The sequence below is a fragment of the Lactuca serriola genome, chromosome 8 (assembly GCF_051521515.1).
Source record: "Lactuca serriola cultivar US96UC23 chromosome 8, Lser_US96UC23_V15, whole genome shotgun sequence".
Lineage (NCBI taxonomy): Eukaryota > Viridiplantae > Streptophyta > Magnoliopsida > Asterales > Asteraceae > Lactuca > Lactuca serriola.
Genome location: NC_136415.1, coordinates 111,871,280 through 111,888,080, shown reverse-complemented (window position 1 = coordinate 111,888,080; position 16,801 = coordinate 111,871,280). Strand labels below are relative to the sequence as shown.

Genomic DNA, 16,801 nt, shown 5'->3' with positions numbered 1-16,801 from the left:
GCGGTGGTTTTTGCCCTCAAGATTTGGCGGCATTACCTCTACGGGGTTCGATGTACCATCTACACGGACCACAAGAGTTTGAGGTACCTCATGGATCAGCCGAATCTGAACATGAGGCAACGTCGGTGGTTGGACATGGTGAAGGATTATGATTGTGAGATCCTTTACCACCCGGGGAAGCCCAACGTGGTGGCCGATGCACTTAGCCGCAAGGCGGCGCCGATCAGGGATATGTGCATGAGGATGACCGTAGTCACTCCCTTGTAGGACCAAATTCGGGAGGCCCAATAGGAGGCTATCAAGGAGGAACATCGGAAGAGTGAGCGTGTGGCGGGTCAGGTTTCCTCCTTTGATTATGATTGCCGAGGACTATTGACACTACACCATAGGGTGTGGGTGCCGTATCATGGAGGCGTGTGCCAGATTTTGATGGAGGAGGCACACAAGTCCCGATTCTCTATTCATCCCGGGGCGACGAAGATGTATAGGGATCTTCGTCTAGATTATTGGTGGCCCTGCATGAAGTGGGATGTGGCATGGTACGTTGAGCGGTGCTTGACCTGCAGGAAGGTCAAGGCCGAACATCAGAGGCCGCATGGCAAGATGCATCCGTTGGATATTCCACTGTGGAAATGGGAAGATATCACGATGGATTTTATCACGAAGCTTCCCAGGACCGCGCGTGGAGTGGATTCGATTTGGGTCATCGTGGATCGATTGACCAAGAGTGCTCACTTTATCCCGATTCAGGAGAGCATATCGGCCGAGAAATTGGCCGACATCTATATCAGGGAGATCGTGGCGCGGAACGGGGTGCCAGTATCGGTTATCTCGGACAGGGATGTGCATTTTACTTCCAGATTTTGGAAGAGATTTCATGACGAGTTGGGCACTCGTTTGCATTTTAGCACCGCCTTTCACCCGCAGACGGATGGTCAGAGTGAGCGGACCATCCAGAATCTGGAGGATATGTTGCGGGCGTGCGTGCTAGACTTTGGTGGTAGCTGGGATACCTATCTCCCCTTGGCCGAGTTCTCCTACAACAACAGCTACCACGCAAGTATCGACCGCCCTCCATTCGAGATGTTGTACGGGCGGAGGTGCAGGACCCCGATATGCTGGGGAAAGGTTGGCCAGAGAGTCATGGGGAGCACCGAAGTGGTGCTCAAGACGACCGAGAGGATCCAACAGGTTCGGAGCAGGCTTCAGACTGCTCAGAGTCGACAGAAGAGTTACGCCGACAAGCGTCGATCCGATTTGGAGTTCCAAGTCGAGGATATGGTTCTCCTGAAGGTGTCGCGTTGTAAAGGCGTCATTCGATTCAAGAAGCGGGGAAAGTTGGGCCCAAGATTCATCGGACCGTTCAGGGTTGTAGCCCGGGTGGGTAAGGTGGCGTATAGGCTGGATCTGCCAGCCGAGCTTAGCCAGATCCACAACACTTTCCATGTTTCTCAGCTGCGGAAGTGCCTACTGGTCGATTCAGCGGAAGTGCTGTTAGAGGATATACAGGTTGATGACAGCATGAATTACATTGAGCGCCCAGTCGCAATCCTCAACATGAAGTCGAAGGATTTGAGGAACAAGAGGGTGGAGCTAGTGAAGGTGCAATGGCAGCACCGCAAGGGTTCGGAATGGGCTTGGGAGCCGGTGGACGAGATGATGGAGCATTACCCCGAGCTGTTTCAGGATCGAGCAGCAGACTTCGAGGACGAAGTCTAAAATAAGTGGGGGAGATTTGTAGCACCTGGTTCCTGGTACGTAAATCTTATTTGAGTATTTTCCATTTTTTAGCCTTGGACTCGACGAGTCATAGGTCCGACTCGTCGAGTAAAGATGGGACCCCGGGACAAGTTTAAGTTGGTGACTCGGCGAGTCCATATTCCGGACTCGGCGAGTCACCGTTGTTGGATGAAACCCTAAGTATCAGGGGTTTGCACCGTATTAAAACAACATATCCGCCCCAAGCCAGCCCCCATTCACCCCCTCAGAGCTTCTAACCCTCGTTCTAAGCTATTCATAGAGAGTTTGAAGCAATTGTTGTGTGTTCTTGAAGGTTTTGAGGCAAAAGGGAAGTAGATCAAGAGGAAGGGAAGGAATCCAAGCATCTTTGTGCTCTCTCAGTAGTTCCTTTGAGGTATAACCCATTTTCCCCCTGTTTCTATGCTTATTACTTCATTTAAGTCATTCTTGAGTCAATCCCCAAGCTTGTATGTGCAAATTATTTCGTAATAAGCTGATTGACCCTTAGATCTAGGCATGGTTGAGCTCCAGGAGCTCAGATCTGTTGCCTTTATGGACCCTCATTGCATGAAGACCCTAGATCTACCCTTTTGGGTACATTTTGAACCCTAAAACCCTTATTGGTGAGTATCTACACGTAAAGTTGGAAACTTTACGTGTCATTCATGCTCTAGGAACCCAGATCTGTGAATGACATGGACTGGAATCAAGCAAAATCACGTATATAGTGATTGCATGGCGACGACTCGGCGAGTCGTTCATCTGACTCGGCGAGTCTGCTCGCGAGTCTCCGAGTTGTCCCCTTTTCGTTGTGTCGAGTGTGTGTAGTGAGTCACGGGGTGTGAATCAGTGAGTTGGAAGCCAACCTCATCCATGGAGGAACTCGACGAGTCCATGCCCTGACTCGGCGAGTTCAAGGCAATCTCCTTAGATCAAGAACAGACTCGGCGAGTTGTTCACACAACTCGGCGAGTCGCAGCATAAGTGTTCATCGGATGAAGATGAACTCGGCGAGTTGTTCATACAACTCGGCGAGTAGGATGAAGGACTTGAACCTCAGTTTAGAAGAAGAACTCGTCGGGTCAACGCCTAACTCGACGAGTAGGGACGGGATACAGGACATTAGATTAGATAGGGACTCGGCGAGTTGGAGAGCCAACTCGGCAAGTCGGGTCAACTAAAATTTGACTCTGGCTTTGACTTATGTCATGATCAGGGGTAAAATGGTCATTTTACCCAATGGACAGTTAGCAGTGATTGATTGAGCTTGTTGTGGGAATTGCAGCCGGAGGATTTCCGGAGCAGCAGTAGGCAGTCAGTTCTCGACCAGATCAGCAGCTACTTCGAGGTGAGTTACCTTCCAGTAACGGTGGGTCTACGGCCACAATGCCGATCCACCAGTAGGAATTGTATGTGGATGATTGTCTCCGTGATAATCATCTAGGGTTACTACTACCTGTTCCATGCTTATGTGTTAGTATGATGTGATGCTATGTGTTAGTAGTAGTAGGGGAGATAGTCCCCAAGATATCCGGTCGATAGGGCCGAAGGGGTAGTTATACCTAGCCATGCCAGATAGATTCTTATACTGTGGTACGTATTATGTGGTAGTAGTAGAGGGGAGAAGTAGTCTCCGGTACCCGGTCGAGAGGACCGAAGGGGAGGCCAACACCCAGATATGCTAGGCAGTATCCGGTCGAGAGGACCGAAGGGGAGGTCAGCACCCAGGTATGCTAGGCAATATCCGGTCGAGAGGACCAAAGGGGTAGGTCGGGCACCCAGATATGTCTGACAATAGATGTATGTTATGTGATTATTATGGTATGTGGTACAGTGGGGGAACTCACTAAGCTTCGTGCTTACGGTTTTCAGTTTTGGTTTCAGGTACCTCCTCAGCTAGGGGAAAGGAGCCGGCGCGGTAGCAGCATGTCACACACACACACACTCTTGTTTCCGCAGTTACGAGTTTATTCTGGGATTGATACTCTGATATTTGATTGATCGAATGTTGTGGTTTTCAATTTGGTTTTCGATGTGAAATGGTTTAATCAAACAATGTTTTAACTATTAATGCTTTCATGTAATGTTTTATAACGAAATTTTTGGACGTGAAAATTGGGTCGTTACAACAACTATAGTAAAACAATATAAAACAAGCTAGGTTAACAATACAAAACCGAATATCATTTATCAACTTACTTGGATATAATCCAAAATATAACTTCATGTACATTGTCTCCATTGTCTTTATCAAAAGACATCCTTTCAAAGGCGAGTATATTCATTGCAAAAGGTTGGTCACTTGACCCATCTAAATTCAAAAAATTTACAATAAGTTATATGGAAAAAATAGCTACGACCTACCTTAAATATTTTCCGTGATCTATCTTAATGGTTTGGCAACTTAAAAATATCTCATTACAACATGAACTATTTACCCAAATGTTCAATGTATTTAAACTATAATCCAATAAGAAATAGTCCAATGCAACTTAAATTAGTTGGAGGAAAAACAAAAAAGAAACAATCGTGTGTCGATTCGTTTTTTATCCTCCAAGCGCAAGGCACAATCTTCAATTTCGATCATCACAGTTGATCAGTGTCAACAGCCCTCCGATTCCGTCACAGGCTTCACAACAAATCTGTAATTTCTCTAATTTGGATTGTACTTGTGAAAGCAGAAATATAATTTGGATAGTGTTTAAGTGTTTGTGAAATCAGAAAATTGTGGTATGATAATTATATCGGTATCAGTTAAATAGTAAACCACGTGATTTTCTGTTTTAGACTCATCACTGCATCCTTTATAAATGTTATAAGAATATATGTTGATTTTTTGTACTTCGTATTTTTTTCTCCCTCGTCGCGTCGTGCATGTGTGTATACTTATAATATGAATACCGAAGAAAACAAGGAAGGGCTTGATGAAATAGTTAAAACGGATTGATGTTTCTTTTATTGATCGATCGATTTTGAGAATACATAACATCAAAATAAAGAAAAACTATAAAAAGATAAAGCTTGTCTAAGAGGATGACAATATCAATAGCTTTATTTTAAAAATAAAAAACGATGATCGGCTCGAGAATGTTTGAAACCGAATTATATATGTACTTCCGTAAATTTATTGTAGCAGTTATGCAAAGCTTGGCGTAATCCATATAGTTATTTGTTTAGGCGACAAACATTTGTATCACTATTCGTGACAAAACCTTGAGGAACCTTCATGTATACTTCTTTCGTTAAATGTATGTGCAAAAAAGGCATTGTTGATGTCAAGTTGTTGAATAATCCATCCTTTTTGTGTAACAATGGCAAGAACAGTCCTCACGGTAACTAATTTTGCGACCCGAGCGAAAATTTCATGGAAACCGATGCCTTCTATTTGTGTGTCCTCTTTTGCGATTAATCTTGCTTTGTAGCATTCTATTTCTCCGACATATTTGTATTTTGATCTTGTAGACCCATTTTGAGCCAGAGCTGCCGTTTCCTTTTCCTGTGTTTTGCAAGATTTAATCTTCCCACTTTGATAAAATAATGAAGGACTTGATGAAAGGTTTAAAACGGATTGATGTTTCTATTATTGATCGATCGATTTTAAAAATACATAGCATTGGTATTTATACAAGTGTAAATAAAGATGAAGTATAAAAAAGATAAAGCCTATCTAAGAGATCGATACTCAAGGAACAAGTAAATAGATAGACACAAACTCAAATTCCTTCAAATACTGAGTATTAGAAGAGTAAATTCTGCTCACGAAACAATTTCATAAACTTACTTAATAAGCGTGTAGTTGCAAGTTAGAGAACCTTGTTTCGCGGGGATTATAATTGTTTATACTTTATGAATAAACTAGTTTATAACCCGTGGAAACCACAAGTTATAAAATTAATTAAACTTTCATAATAAAAATTTATAATTATTAATAAATTATTTTAAATAAATTATTAATTAAGAAATATATCAAATTTTTAAAGTTATTATAACTTCAAATTTAACATATAATTAGAAAATGTAAATTTGAATTTTGAAATGAGTTGCCTAATATATCTACATGACACATGACATAATATTAATGAGGAGTTGTATTAGAGTGACATTTGGCAAAAGGAGATTAAAACTATTCATTTATTAAAATAGGGATGAGAATTTGGTTATTACCTATTATATGATATTATATGATGTTGCGAGCCAATAAGGTCATTTTTATGAACATTAACTCATATTATAACTAAAATTGACGGGAGATATAATTGGAACTGGAAAGAAACACCAACAACCACGGAGCAGATGCGTGAGATCGAAGGACTCACCTACAGAGTCTGTAATATCCATATAGTGACACGAAACGACAAATGGGTGTGTAATATTTCAAGCGACGGAATCTTCCACGTAAACGTCCTTAGAACACAGATTGATTGGAGGAATATGATGCCAGGTGAAATATCTACAAACTGGATTCATGACATCTCATTAAAGATCAACTGCTTCATGTGGAGGGCGAAGCTTGATCGGATCCCAACTGCATGTGCTTTAATGAAACAAGGTATACAGATTACATCGGACATATGTACCTACTGCGAGTCGGATATGGAAGATACGACCCATGTGTTATTTCGGTGTCCAGTGGCTTCGAAGGTCTGGGAATGGATATTCCTATGGTGCAAAATTCCTCATATCCATTTTGGGAATGTGGCTGAATTGGTGAAGTTTGTAGCACAATGGGGAACATGCTTAAAGAAAATGACCTTAACTAGCATATGCTATGGGACGACATGGATTATTTGGAAAGCGAGGTGCGATCGGATCTTTAAAAAAAATAAGGACTTCGCCCTTTAAACTGACAGATATAGTGAAGACCAATGTCTACATGGATCAAGCACAGGAGAGATAAATGCCAAATTAGATGGATAGATTGGTATGTAAACCCTTTTATTTCTATGTAACTATTTCTCACTCAACCCTGGTGTACTCTCTCCCTCCTAGCAGCTTGTTAGGAGTCGGTGTTTCTTTTTGATTTAATATAATTATTTGCCGTTTCCAAAAAAAAAATTGAATATTTTAGTAAATCCCTATTCTAATAAAAGAATAGTTTTAATCTCTTTTTGACATGTGTCATCATATTAAGCCTCATAATTAATGTAGATTTTATGTTTTTTATGCCATGTGTCATCCTATTATACCTCCTAATTAATGTATGCCATTTGTCAACTTATTAATTCTTAATTTCAAATTTTAAAATTTAAATTTCCTACTCTAATTACAATAAATTAATAATATTAGAATAAAAATTAAAATAAAATTAATATAAATTATAAGGTGATAGAATTTCATATATTTATTTAAATTAATGATTAAATTTTATATAACTAAAAGAATATCAGTTAATTAATAATTTATTTAAAATAATTGATTAATAATTTTGAGTTCTCGCTGTTAAAGTTTAATTAATTTTATAACCGTGGTTTTCACGGGTTATAAACTAGTATGAAATATAACAATAATGATTCATGTCAACGTAGACTACATTAACAACCATATAAACATAGTTGGATGTCACGTGGACATCTGCATGCCAACTAATTAAGCTCCAAAGGCAAAGGCTATAGGCTGTTGTATCGGTGATTTTTAAACAAAAATAATAAGCTTAAAATCTACAACGATTTTGAAAACTAACTGTATATCAACTACAAAAATTATGTATTTTCTAACCCCCACTCCACCCCACCACCACACACACACACACACAAAAAAAAAAAAAAAAAAAAAAAAAAAAAAAAAAAAAAAAAAAAAAAAAAAACAAACAAACAAACGTATACAAGTTACGGAATTTTGGAGTTTGTACTATTATTTTCCATTTTGAGTCCAAACCATTGATTGTATGATTTTCTTTAGTGTTTTAAAAAGATCTAATTCATAAAAATAAATGTGTGATTTTACATAAAAAAAAAATCATTTTAAGCCAAATCCATTAAACCAACCAAATCGGCAAGCTTACCCACCTTGTTTCAAAAATTGTTAATGTTTTCGGTTGTGTTTGACACGTATACACTAATTTATAAGGATCAAGGGTGTCGAGCAGAAAAAAAGATAAGAAAGATTTCGGATGAAAGAGACCTAAAGGAACACCCGTCCCATTACCTTGGAAAACAACCATATTCGGAAGAGTTTTTCTTCTTTCATTTTACATTAGATTTTAATTATGTACGTAACTGTCATTTTACATTTGTTATCTAACCTATCATTTGTTTTACCAAACACTATTCTTTTTTCGGCTACCAACTACAGACTAACTTTTCAGCAAAAAAAATAGTTTTTTCTGTCAAACACAACAACTAAACTACAAACATTTATAGGGATATATACAGTAAAGTCCCAATATTTTCATCGATTTGACAAGAAAGTCTTAAACTTTATTTTTTTGACAATAAAGTCCAAATTACCGGCAGTTTTTGACACTTTTACCATTTTTTCCCGGTTAGCCGGTAATTAGGACTTTTTTGTCAACAAAATAAAAAGAATAGGACTTTCTTGTCAAATCGTCAATTAGGACTTTACTGTCAAAAAAATAAAGTTTAGGACTTTTTTGTCAAATCGTTGAAAGTATTGGGACTTTAGTGTATATATAATTTTTTTGGTTAGAAATTTAATAGTATGATACTCTTTAAGCATAAGAGTTATTGAAACCTTCTCTAATCAGCTAGATCCTATTGAAATCCTTTACGTTTGCTTCTTGATAAATCGTTTTTTTAATCTCAACAAACAGACATTGAAAAAAATTGAGATAATCAAGAAAGAAAGAAAGAACCAGGGTTGTGTTGGCTTTTTGCAGTCTCAAAAATGGAGAAATTAGAAACCTAAAAAAACGAAATTGTCCTGGCTTTATACAAACACAAACAACACATGTCTAGTCAAAAGGGTGTGAATGTGGAGAAAGGAAAGAATGGTAATTTCGTTTTTTTTTTGGTTTCTTATTTCTCCATTTTTGGAGTTGCAAAAAGTCAACACTACCCTGATTCTTTCTTTCTTTCTTTCTTGATTATCTCAATTTTTTTCAATGTCGGTTTCTTGAGATTAAAAAAACAATTTAACAAGAAGCAAAACGTTAAGGATTTCAATACGATCTAGCAGATTAATGAAGGTTTCAATAACTCTTACGCTTAAAGAGTATCATACCATTAAATTTTAACCAAAAAAAGTTATATATACACTAAAGTCCCAATATTTTCAACGATTTGACAAAAAAGTTCTAAACTTTATTTTTTTGACAGTAAAGTCCTAATTGACGATTTGACAAGAAAGTCCTAAACTTTATTTTTTTTGACAAAAAAATCCTAATTACCGGATAACCGAGAAAAAAGGGTAAAAGTGTCAAAAACTGCCGGTAATTTGGACTTTACTGTCAAAAAAATAAAGTTTAGGACTTTCTTGTCAAATCGATGAAAATATTGGGACTTTACTGTATATATCCCAACATTTATATGTAAACCTTCTACGATACACAAAATGAACAATCAACACTTTGAAAAAGAATCTATTATCTTAAATCATCTTTTATTCCATCGACTGCCCATTTTTACAAGCGTCGCACCAAGAAAAGACATAAAAACACAACCCCCTCTAACCAATTTCTTTATACATGGTAACAACAAAAAAGAAACTACTAAAGTAAAACCCATGAACCCGAAACAAAAAAAAAAGGAAGAAATAATCCATTATCCATACTTATCTACTTTTATTATCTGTACATTTTTATTTAGAGTTTAGAGTTCAGAGTAATCGACAAATTTCTGTTTGCTTGAACTGGTTCTTAGCTTGGTGATATGACCAGTAACCATGAGCGGTCAACACCCTGTCCAGAAGCTCCTGTGGGACCGGCTCACCTCTCCTTTGCTGTGGTGATATCCGCGCTGTGTGCACAAGTGTCTTCCACTTGTCCTGCATCAAAAATCCACCAAATTATAACAACAACCAAATTACAATATGCCCTAATAACAAATTATTGCTATAAAATAAATACCTTCAAATCCACATACGTCCGGTGCTTTGCATCATCAAAAGCTCTCAATTTAACATCACGCCATCTGAAGATTCAAATATCAAATCTCTTCAACAACGTTTTTTTTTTTTTTTTTAAATAAATAAATTAATAGATTTAATAAAACTTTTTACCTTCCTGTTCCAAGCTTCTCAACCGCTTCAACCAAAGCCTCCACTTCAGATACCGAAAATGGCCTACGAATCCTCCGTTGTGCCACCTCAGCATGCTTCGATTTCCTCACCGCCAGTCCACCACCACTGTTGGAGGCCGGAACCGCCACCAGTGCCCGTGAATCCACACCAACACCACCCGTTTCAGTTATGTTCCTAGAATTAGTCACAGGTGCATCATCATGCTGGATTACTACTACTTCATTAGAATACCTAATAAATAATGTGAAATGATTACACAGATATTAGTCTATTATCATTAATGACATATTATGTATACCAAATTTAAGGTGGTTTACAGTTTAGTTACCTTGTTAATGACTTGGGAGTGCCAGGTGGCGACACCACATACCGATCTTGAAACTTATTAGGCTCTAAAGTGAAACCAAGAGCATCTAGCTTGTTATCATGGCAAATACCCGTTTGTAAAAGAGTTTTATCATCATCTCTAATTCTCTTCCCTCGAAGCATCACACCAACATGTAACTCACCACTAAATATAGCAGTCACAGCCTCCATAACCGTTCTCTATGTAAATAAAAAGTCAACATAAGTCAACCGTTAACTACAAATAATGTTTCCATTCAAGAAAAGATTCGATATAAGTTGACAAAAAAGTATGTACCTTTAGAGAACTAACGGTTGCTGTTTCGGGTATTTCAATGAAAAACTCGGGTACCCTAAAAGACTTGATCTTGAGTTTCACTGAGTCGAACAAAAAAGATTCTTTAATTTTGAATTAAAAGAGTGGACAAGATTAAATACACATCAAAATTCAAAAGGGTGTCATTTACCATGAGAATCTTGAGTTTGAAAGGCAGGATCTTGAGATGTGGGACCCAAACTGGATCCATCTTCATTGGAACTGGAAGGATTGTCAAACTGGTAAAGTTTTCGTTTTTTAAACGGGTAATCCCTTAAAGATCTTTGATGTTTATAGAAACTTTTCTTGTTACGATAATCTGAAATGACATTAAATCCCATTCAAATTCAAGAAAAGGAGTAAAGATAAACACAATTATATAACAACTTAATTAATCATAATTACTTACCATCGTTAAATTTTGGACAGTTTTTCCACTGTTTGGATGCCAATAATCTTCTAATTCGTCTGTCACCAATACGTGAAGGTGGCCCAAAAGTCTTGTTATTTTGAGTGCATCCACAAGAGTTTTCGTCATCATCTCTAATAACTAAATTTACATTACTATCTAAATTGTTGACAAGTGGAGGCTTCCCATTGGTGGGAACCTCATTTGTCATTTCCTTATTGTTTATATCTTCTATTTTACAAATTTCCACAGATTTTGGAGCAGATGGAGCCTTCTGGGAGAAGTCGGAAACAGTGATTCCGGAAGTAGGACCGGAATCAGAAACCGGAGCTTTTGAGATAATCTCAGACAAAAAGAAGCTCTTATTGCAGCTTCCTTGATCACAATCTTTTTCTTCTGTTTTAAAAGCTTTGTTTTCTTCTTGATTTGGTTTATCACCTTCATGTAATAACTCTCCAGCAACAGTGGCTAGTAAGTCGAATGCACACATTCGATTATTGTTATGATCTTCGTTCTTTTTCCAAGATTTTGAAGCCCTTTTCTGAAATCATTAGCATGAAATTGGATTCTTTTTATATAAAAAAAATGATGACTTTTGGGAATTTGGAAAATTAGACATTTCCGGATTTACCCTGGCTGATCTTGGAGCCCGAGGCGTTGGGGGCACCTTGTAACCATTGAATCCATATTCTAGTCTCTTTTGTAACACCATATCTTGGTATCAAGAAATTTATCAAACACTTCACGACATGTTTTCTCAATCTTCTTGAAAGTCTACAAAGATTTGACACCTAGAAGAAATTTATCATTTATCAAACATTCAGGTCAATCTGTAATGATTCATGAATAATAAATGAACAAATACACAAGATACTACGATTACTGCATTGTGTTTGTTTACTGCAAAAAGCCAGCTGATAAAAAGATCAGAAGCCCTGGGTTTCATGTATTTAAATTAGAAAATTCTCTGTGAAGCGATATATCAAACACATAGACGGCATTGGTATCAAGGTTTACGATCACTGTTACTATGACTGATTCAATATCACCTTAAAATTATTTTAAGATCTAAATTTGTAAAAAAATGATTTTTTTTTTAATTCAGATCAGTAAACAGAACGAGGAAGCATATGCAGATCATGATGATAGTTATAAAAAGGAAAAAAGATGATGAATTGATTTGATAAGGAAGTATGAATCTGAAATAGAATTGTTTAAGAGTAGGGCACACCACCAATCTCCATGGAAGCAACAAGCACAAGCAAGTACGAATCTGACACACGATTCAGAAAAGGTAGGGCACACCACCAGCAATCTCCATTGAAACAAAGAGCACTGTTACGATATTTGATGGAACTTTATATCAATAAAAGGTTTAGAAAGCACGAAAACTCAATATGGAAAAAGAATCTAAAGTTGAAATTGAAAAGGGTTTGAATCCGGAAGACGATGGGATTAGGATTGAAATAAATGAAGAGGGGAGAAGAATTCAAACCCCTCGTAAAAACCCTGAAGAAAGCTTCGAAAAGATCTGTATGCGAAAACAAATTATAATATTTTCTTTTGATGATGTTTAAAATCTAAAACCCAAAAGCAGATCAAACTAGAAACGAACTCCATGGTCGTCAAGCCTACCCGGAAAATGAAAATATGAGAATTTTGGGAGGATCTTACATGGTAACTGAATTTTGCCAACATAGAAACGAATTTCAGACATAAAAACTTAGATCGAACCCATCAGAATCGAAATTCAGAACAAAAAGAAAACCCAAAAAAAAACAGTAAAAACTGTACGATAATGCTTGTTTGGTTGTGATGAATTTGGAGGGAAATTCGAGAAATTTCCATCAAAAGTTAAAATTTGTATCAGGAAAACTCAAGAAACAAATCAAGAGTTTGAAACTTTACAAGAAAGCAACAACCCAATCCAATCTCGAAAATCTTCTCTCACCTCTAATAAAACCCGCGATTTGCCCAAGAATTCACCAAACAGTTTCTTCAAGATCCCGATTTTCTGAAGCAAATTTTATACATACTAGGAAATGTGAAAATGGAATGATCGAAAACCCACAAACCCAGATCACCAAAGTTGTTATCGATCAAGCAAAACCCATGAGTTTTTCACCCTTGATAATTAATCTCATTTGTCCTTCATACACCAAATGTTGTTTGATTTGTTTCAGACGCAACCTCTTCTTAATTTTCTCTCTCTTTGTTATTTCACTTTCTCTATCTAGAAATTCTTGAAAAGATGATGAATTATAGTTGAGAGATGAGAGATGAGGATGAAAAACAAAAACCCTCTGAAAACCACCCAACCATTGGCCTTAAACCCCCAACTGTTTATACTCATTGACCCTTGTTACCGGATGTATCGGTAAAAGACTCGAGTATTACCGGCTACAGCAGGTTACACACACCTCGGCACCCTATAAGACCGGTTCTACGCAACAAGATGACCCACACACTCACCCAACATGCTCCCAGATGTCTCCACGTGGAAAGCTGTCTGAAATCCAGTGGTGTCTAGAGCATTAGCCAGATCGAGAAAAACGTTGGGTCACCAAGAGAGCAGGGATAAAATTGTAATTTCATATTTGGTGTTTCATTTCTTTTAGCCTTTTCTTTTCGGACATCCATTTGAATTTATTTTTCTAAATTTAGACAAGTCCTTAACAAAAGACTCCCTCTCCTTTTTTTCTTTTCCGAACTATATCCATGTAGTATTTTACTTCATCTATTTAAAAAAATAATAAAAATATTAAACCCCAATTAATCAACATGTCTTTCTAAATGAAATTTGTATTCTACTCTTTATAAATATATAATAATTCTTATAACAACACATCATTATTACGGGATAAACATCATAAATGTCAAGGATGTAGATGTAAACTATAGAAAACATCTATCTTTAAATGTTTAAAACCTTTTAAGTGCAATCTTATATCAGTACTACAATTTATTCATAACAACAGTTTTTTGGGGGATAAATAAACAAAGATAATAACTTTATTTAGAATAGAAGGTCAAATATTCAATTGATGGAATGACAATAGGTAAAAAGAGTTTATTTGTAGGAAATATATTGAAATGGATGGGCAAAGATAAGGAAATGACATGTAGGATAAAAGTGTAGAATACATACAATCCTACGTGGTAGGAAAACGAGCTAGTATTGGATGCTTTATGCCCAAAGTATTATCCCTTTTTCATAAACGGATTGAATATGACCGGCGATAAGGAATTAAAGGAGGAGAAGGAGCTACTTACACCGTTACACGTGCCAAGAAGATAGACACTTAACCCTCTTTATAAAATCACACCACATGTAAATAGGGTAAACAAGGTAACTAGATTTTACACACCATCTCGTGTAAAATCCTTTAATTTAATTGATTTGCTTAAATTAAACGCTTTTATCTTAGGATGCCGACTATTTATTTGGTTTTATTGTTTTATGTCGGAATTAGTTTTTGGACATTTAGCTTGGATACTAAATTTGGCGTGTGGTTGTTGAGAACTCAAAGTTTTCTAAAAAAAACTTTAATTTCTTTCAAACAATATACAAATTTAAATAATAATCATATATGGGTTATTTTGTATCGCTATTAAATATTTAATAATGGCAATTTAGGGTAAATTATATTTTAAACATTCAGTAACTTCCAATTTAATAGTAATATTTTAGAAAGTCGTTTATTTTCTAAAAAATAATTAGAAAAAATTATTCATCAAAATTCTTTTTTTTTTTTTTTAAATTGCTAAAAAAATAACGCATATATTCATATTCATATTTGTATTAGTGACGAGTGTTTATCCGATGGAATCAAACTTGACCGGAATAAAATCGGAACCGGACCGAAACTAGAACCGGTGTATTAGGTATGGTTCTTAATTCCTTATTTCTCACTAAATGGGTTCTTTGATTCTCAGTTTGGTTCGTGCAGGGTCTAGAACCGAACACATCCAAAAAAGCACATTTACTTGTAGAATCGAATAGAACCGGAAGCAAGGTATTCGGTCTGGTTCTCGATGGTCAGTTCCTAATAAATTGGTTCTTGATCCGGGTCCGAGTCGATGCTTATCTTTAATTTGTATTATTATATATTCATTATGTAGATATGCATATTCAATATTATATATATATATATATATATATATATATATATATATATATATATATAGGGTTAAGTTATTTTGTTTTCACTATCTATTGTGTGCATGTATTATTGATTATGGACCAATCATTTTAGCTATTTTAAGAAAGTAATTAATGCATATTACATGTTGAAGATATAATGGATATTAATTACATCTTCAGCATTTAATATGCATTAATTACTTTATTAAAATAACTAAAATGAATGGTCCAGAATCAATCATACATGCACACAATAGATAGTGAAAACATTTAAACCTAACACACACTATCTATCTCTCTCTCTCTCTCTCTCTCTCTCTCTCTCTCTCTCTCTCTCTATATATATATATATATATATATATATATATATATATAACTTCACAATGTGAATAATAAATGATAAATTATATATTTTTCAGATCCATCGTTTAAATTCAGATTCACATTCTGAATCTGCATAGATTTACTGTGTGAACTTGACGAAAAAAAAAGTAAAATTTTTTTTATCAAATTTGATATCGTTGGAAAAATGATAAAAAAAAAGTTATGAATTTCTGTATTTTTAATTTTTATTTATTATTATTATTATTATTTTGATAAAAAAAAATAAGCACTAAAAGTTGAAAAAAAATTAGGTTCCTCGTTCTATAGTTAATAATGGTTCTCTAATGAACTTCACTATATATATATATATATATATATATATATATATATATATATATATATGTGTGTGTGTGTGTGTGTGTGTGTGTGTGTATGTATTGTGTTCTAACTATCTATTGTACATGTAGAATTGATTTTGGACCAATTATTTTAGTTATTTAAAAAAAAAACAATTAATGCATATTACATGTTGAAGATATAATGAGTATTAATTAAATATTCAGCATTTAATATGTATTAATTATTTTCTTAAAATAACTAAAATGATTGGTCCATAATCAATTATACATACACATAATAGATAATAGAAACATTTGAACACACACACATGTTATGTTTTATTGGATGTTACAAATTACTAATTATACATTTTCTATTGATCTCTCCCTTATATATATATATATATATATATATATATATATATATATATATATATATATATATATATATATATATATATATATATATATAGGCTTAGGTTATTCTATTCAAACTAAGTATTGTGTTATTGTATGCATAATTGTGGACCAATCATTTTACTTAATTTTGGAAAGTGAATAATACATATTATTAAATTAAATATAATTAAAAAATACCAACTAATTTCATTCTAAGGGTATTTTAGTCAATTAACATAAATTTAAAAAAGGAAAATTACATGTTTTAAGGAAAATAGATTCTATTATTTTTAAAAATCTGATTGTATGAATGATAATTCTCCTAATTCGAAAATTCTGACGGAATATGTTCATCAATATATTGAAAAATAACAAATATGTTTGAACCATACAATAATTACACATTTTGACATAATATATATTTTGATTTAATGAACTTCTTGAAGAATAACAAAATTTTGGATACAAGTTAAAAAAAATTTCATTACATTCTAAGAAAAAAATATATATACTATTCTATTCGAATGTTACACATATTAATAACACAAAAAACACAATATATGAATCATTCTACCAGAATACAATATTAC

At 35.1% G+C, this 16,801-nt stretch overlaps 1 protein-coding gene across 3 annotated transcripts; it reads right to left on the bottom strand.

Moving 5' to 3' along the window:
• Positions 1-9,264: 9,264 nt before the first annotated feature.
• On the bottom strand, positions 9,265-13,326 carry TRP1 (telomeric repeat binding protein 1). 3 transcript variants are annotated; one of them, XM_079015256.1, is made up of 10 exons: positions 12,958-13,326; positions 12,238-12,341; positions 11,638-11,797; positions 11,007-11,547; positions 10,749-10,916; positions 10,580-10,659; positions 10,265-10,482; positions 9,916-10,167; positions 9,764-9,827; positions 9,265-9,681 (listed from the first exon to the last, which is right to left on the bottom strand). In XM_079015256.1, the coding sequence occupies exons 3-10, from the start codon at positions 11,716-11,718 to the stop codon at positions 9,514-9,516; spliced, it is 1,572 nt and encodes a 523-aa protein (XP_078871382.1). In that variant the 5' UTR covers positions 11,719-11,797; positions 12,238-12,341; positions 12,958-13,326; the 3' UTR covers positions 9,265-9,513. The 3 variants fall into 3 exon arrangements, with proteins under 3 accessions (XP_078871382.1, XP_078871381.1, XP_078871383.1); XM_079015255.1 differs by lacking the exon at positions 12,238-12,341; XM_079015257.1 differs by lacking the exon at positions 12,238-12,341 and having other exon boundaries at positions 9,916-10,110.
• Between the last annotated feature and the right edge of the window lie 3,475 nt (positions 13,327-16,801).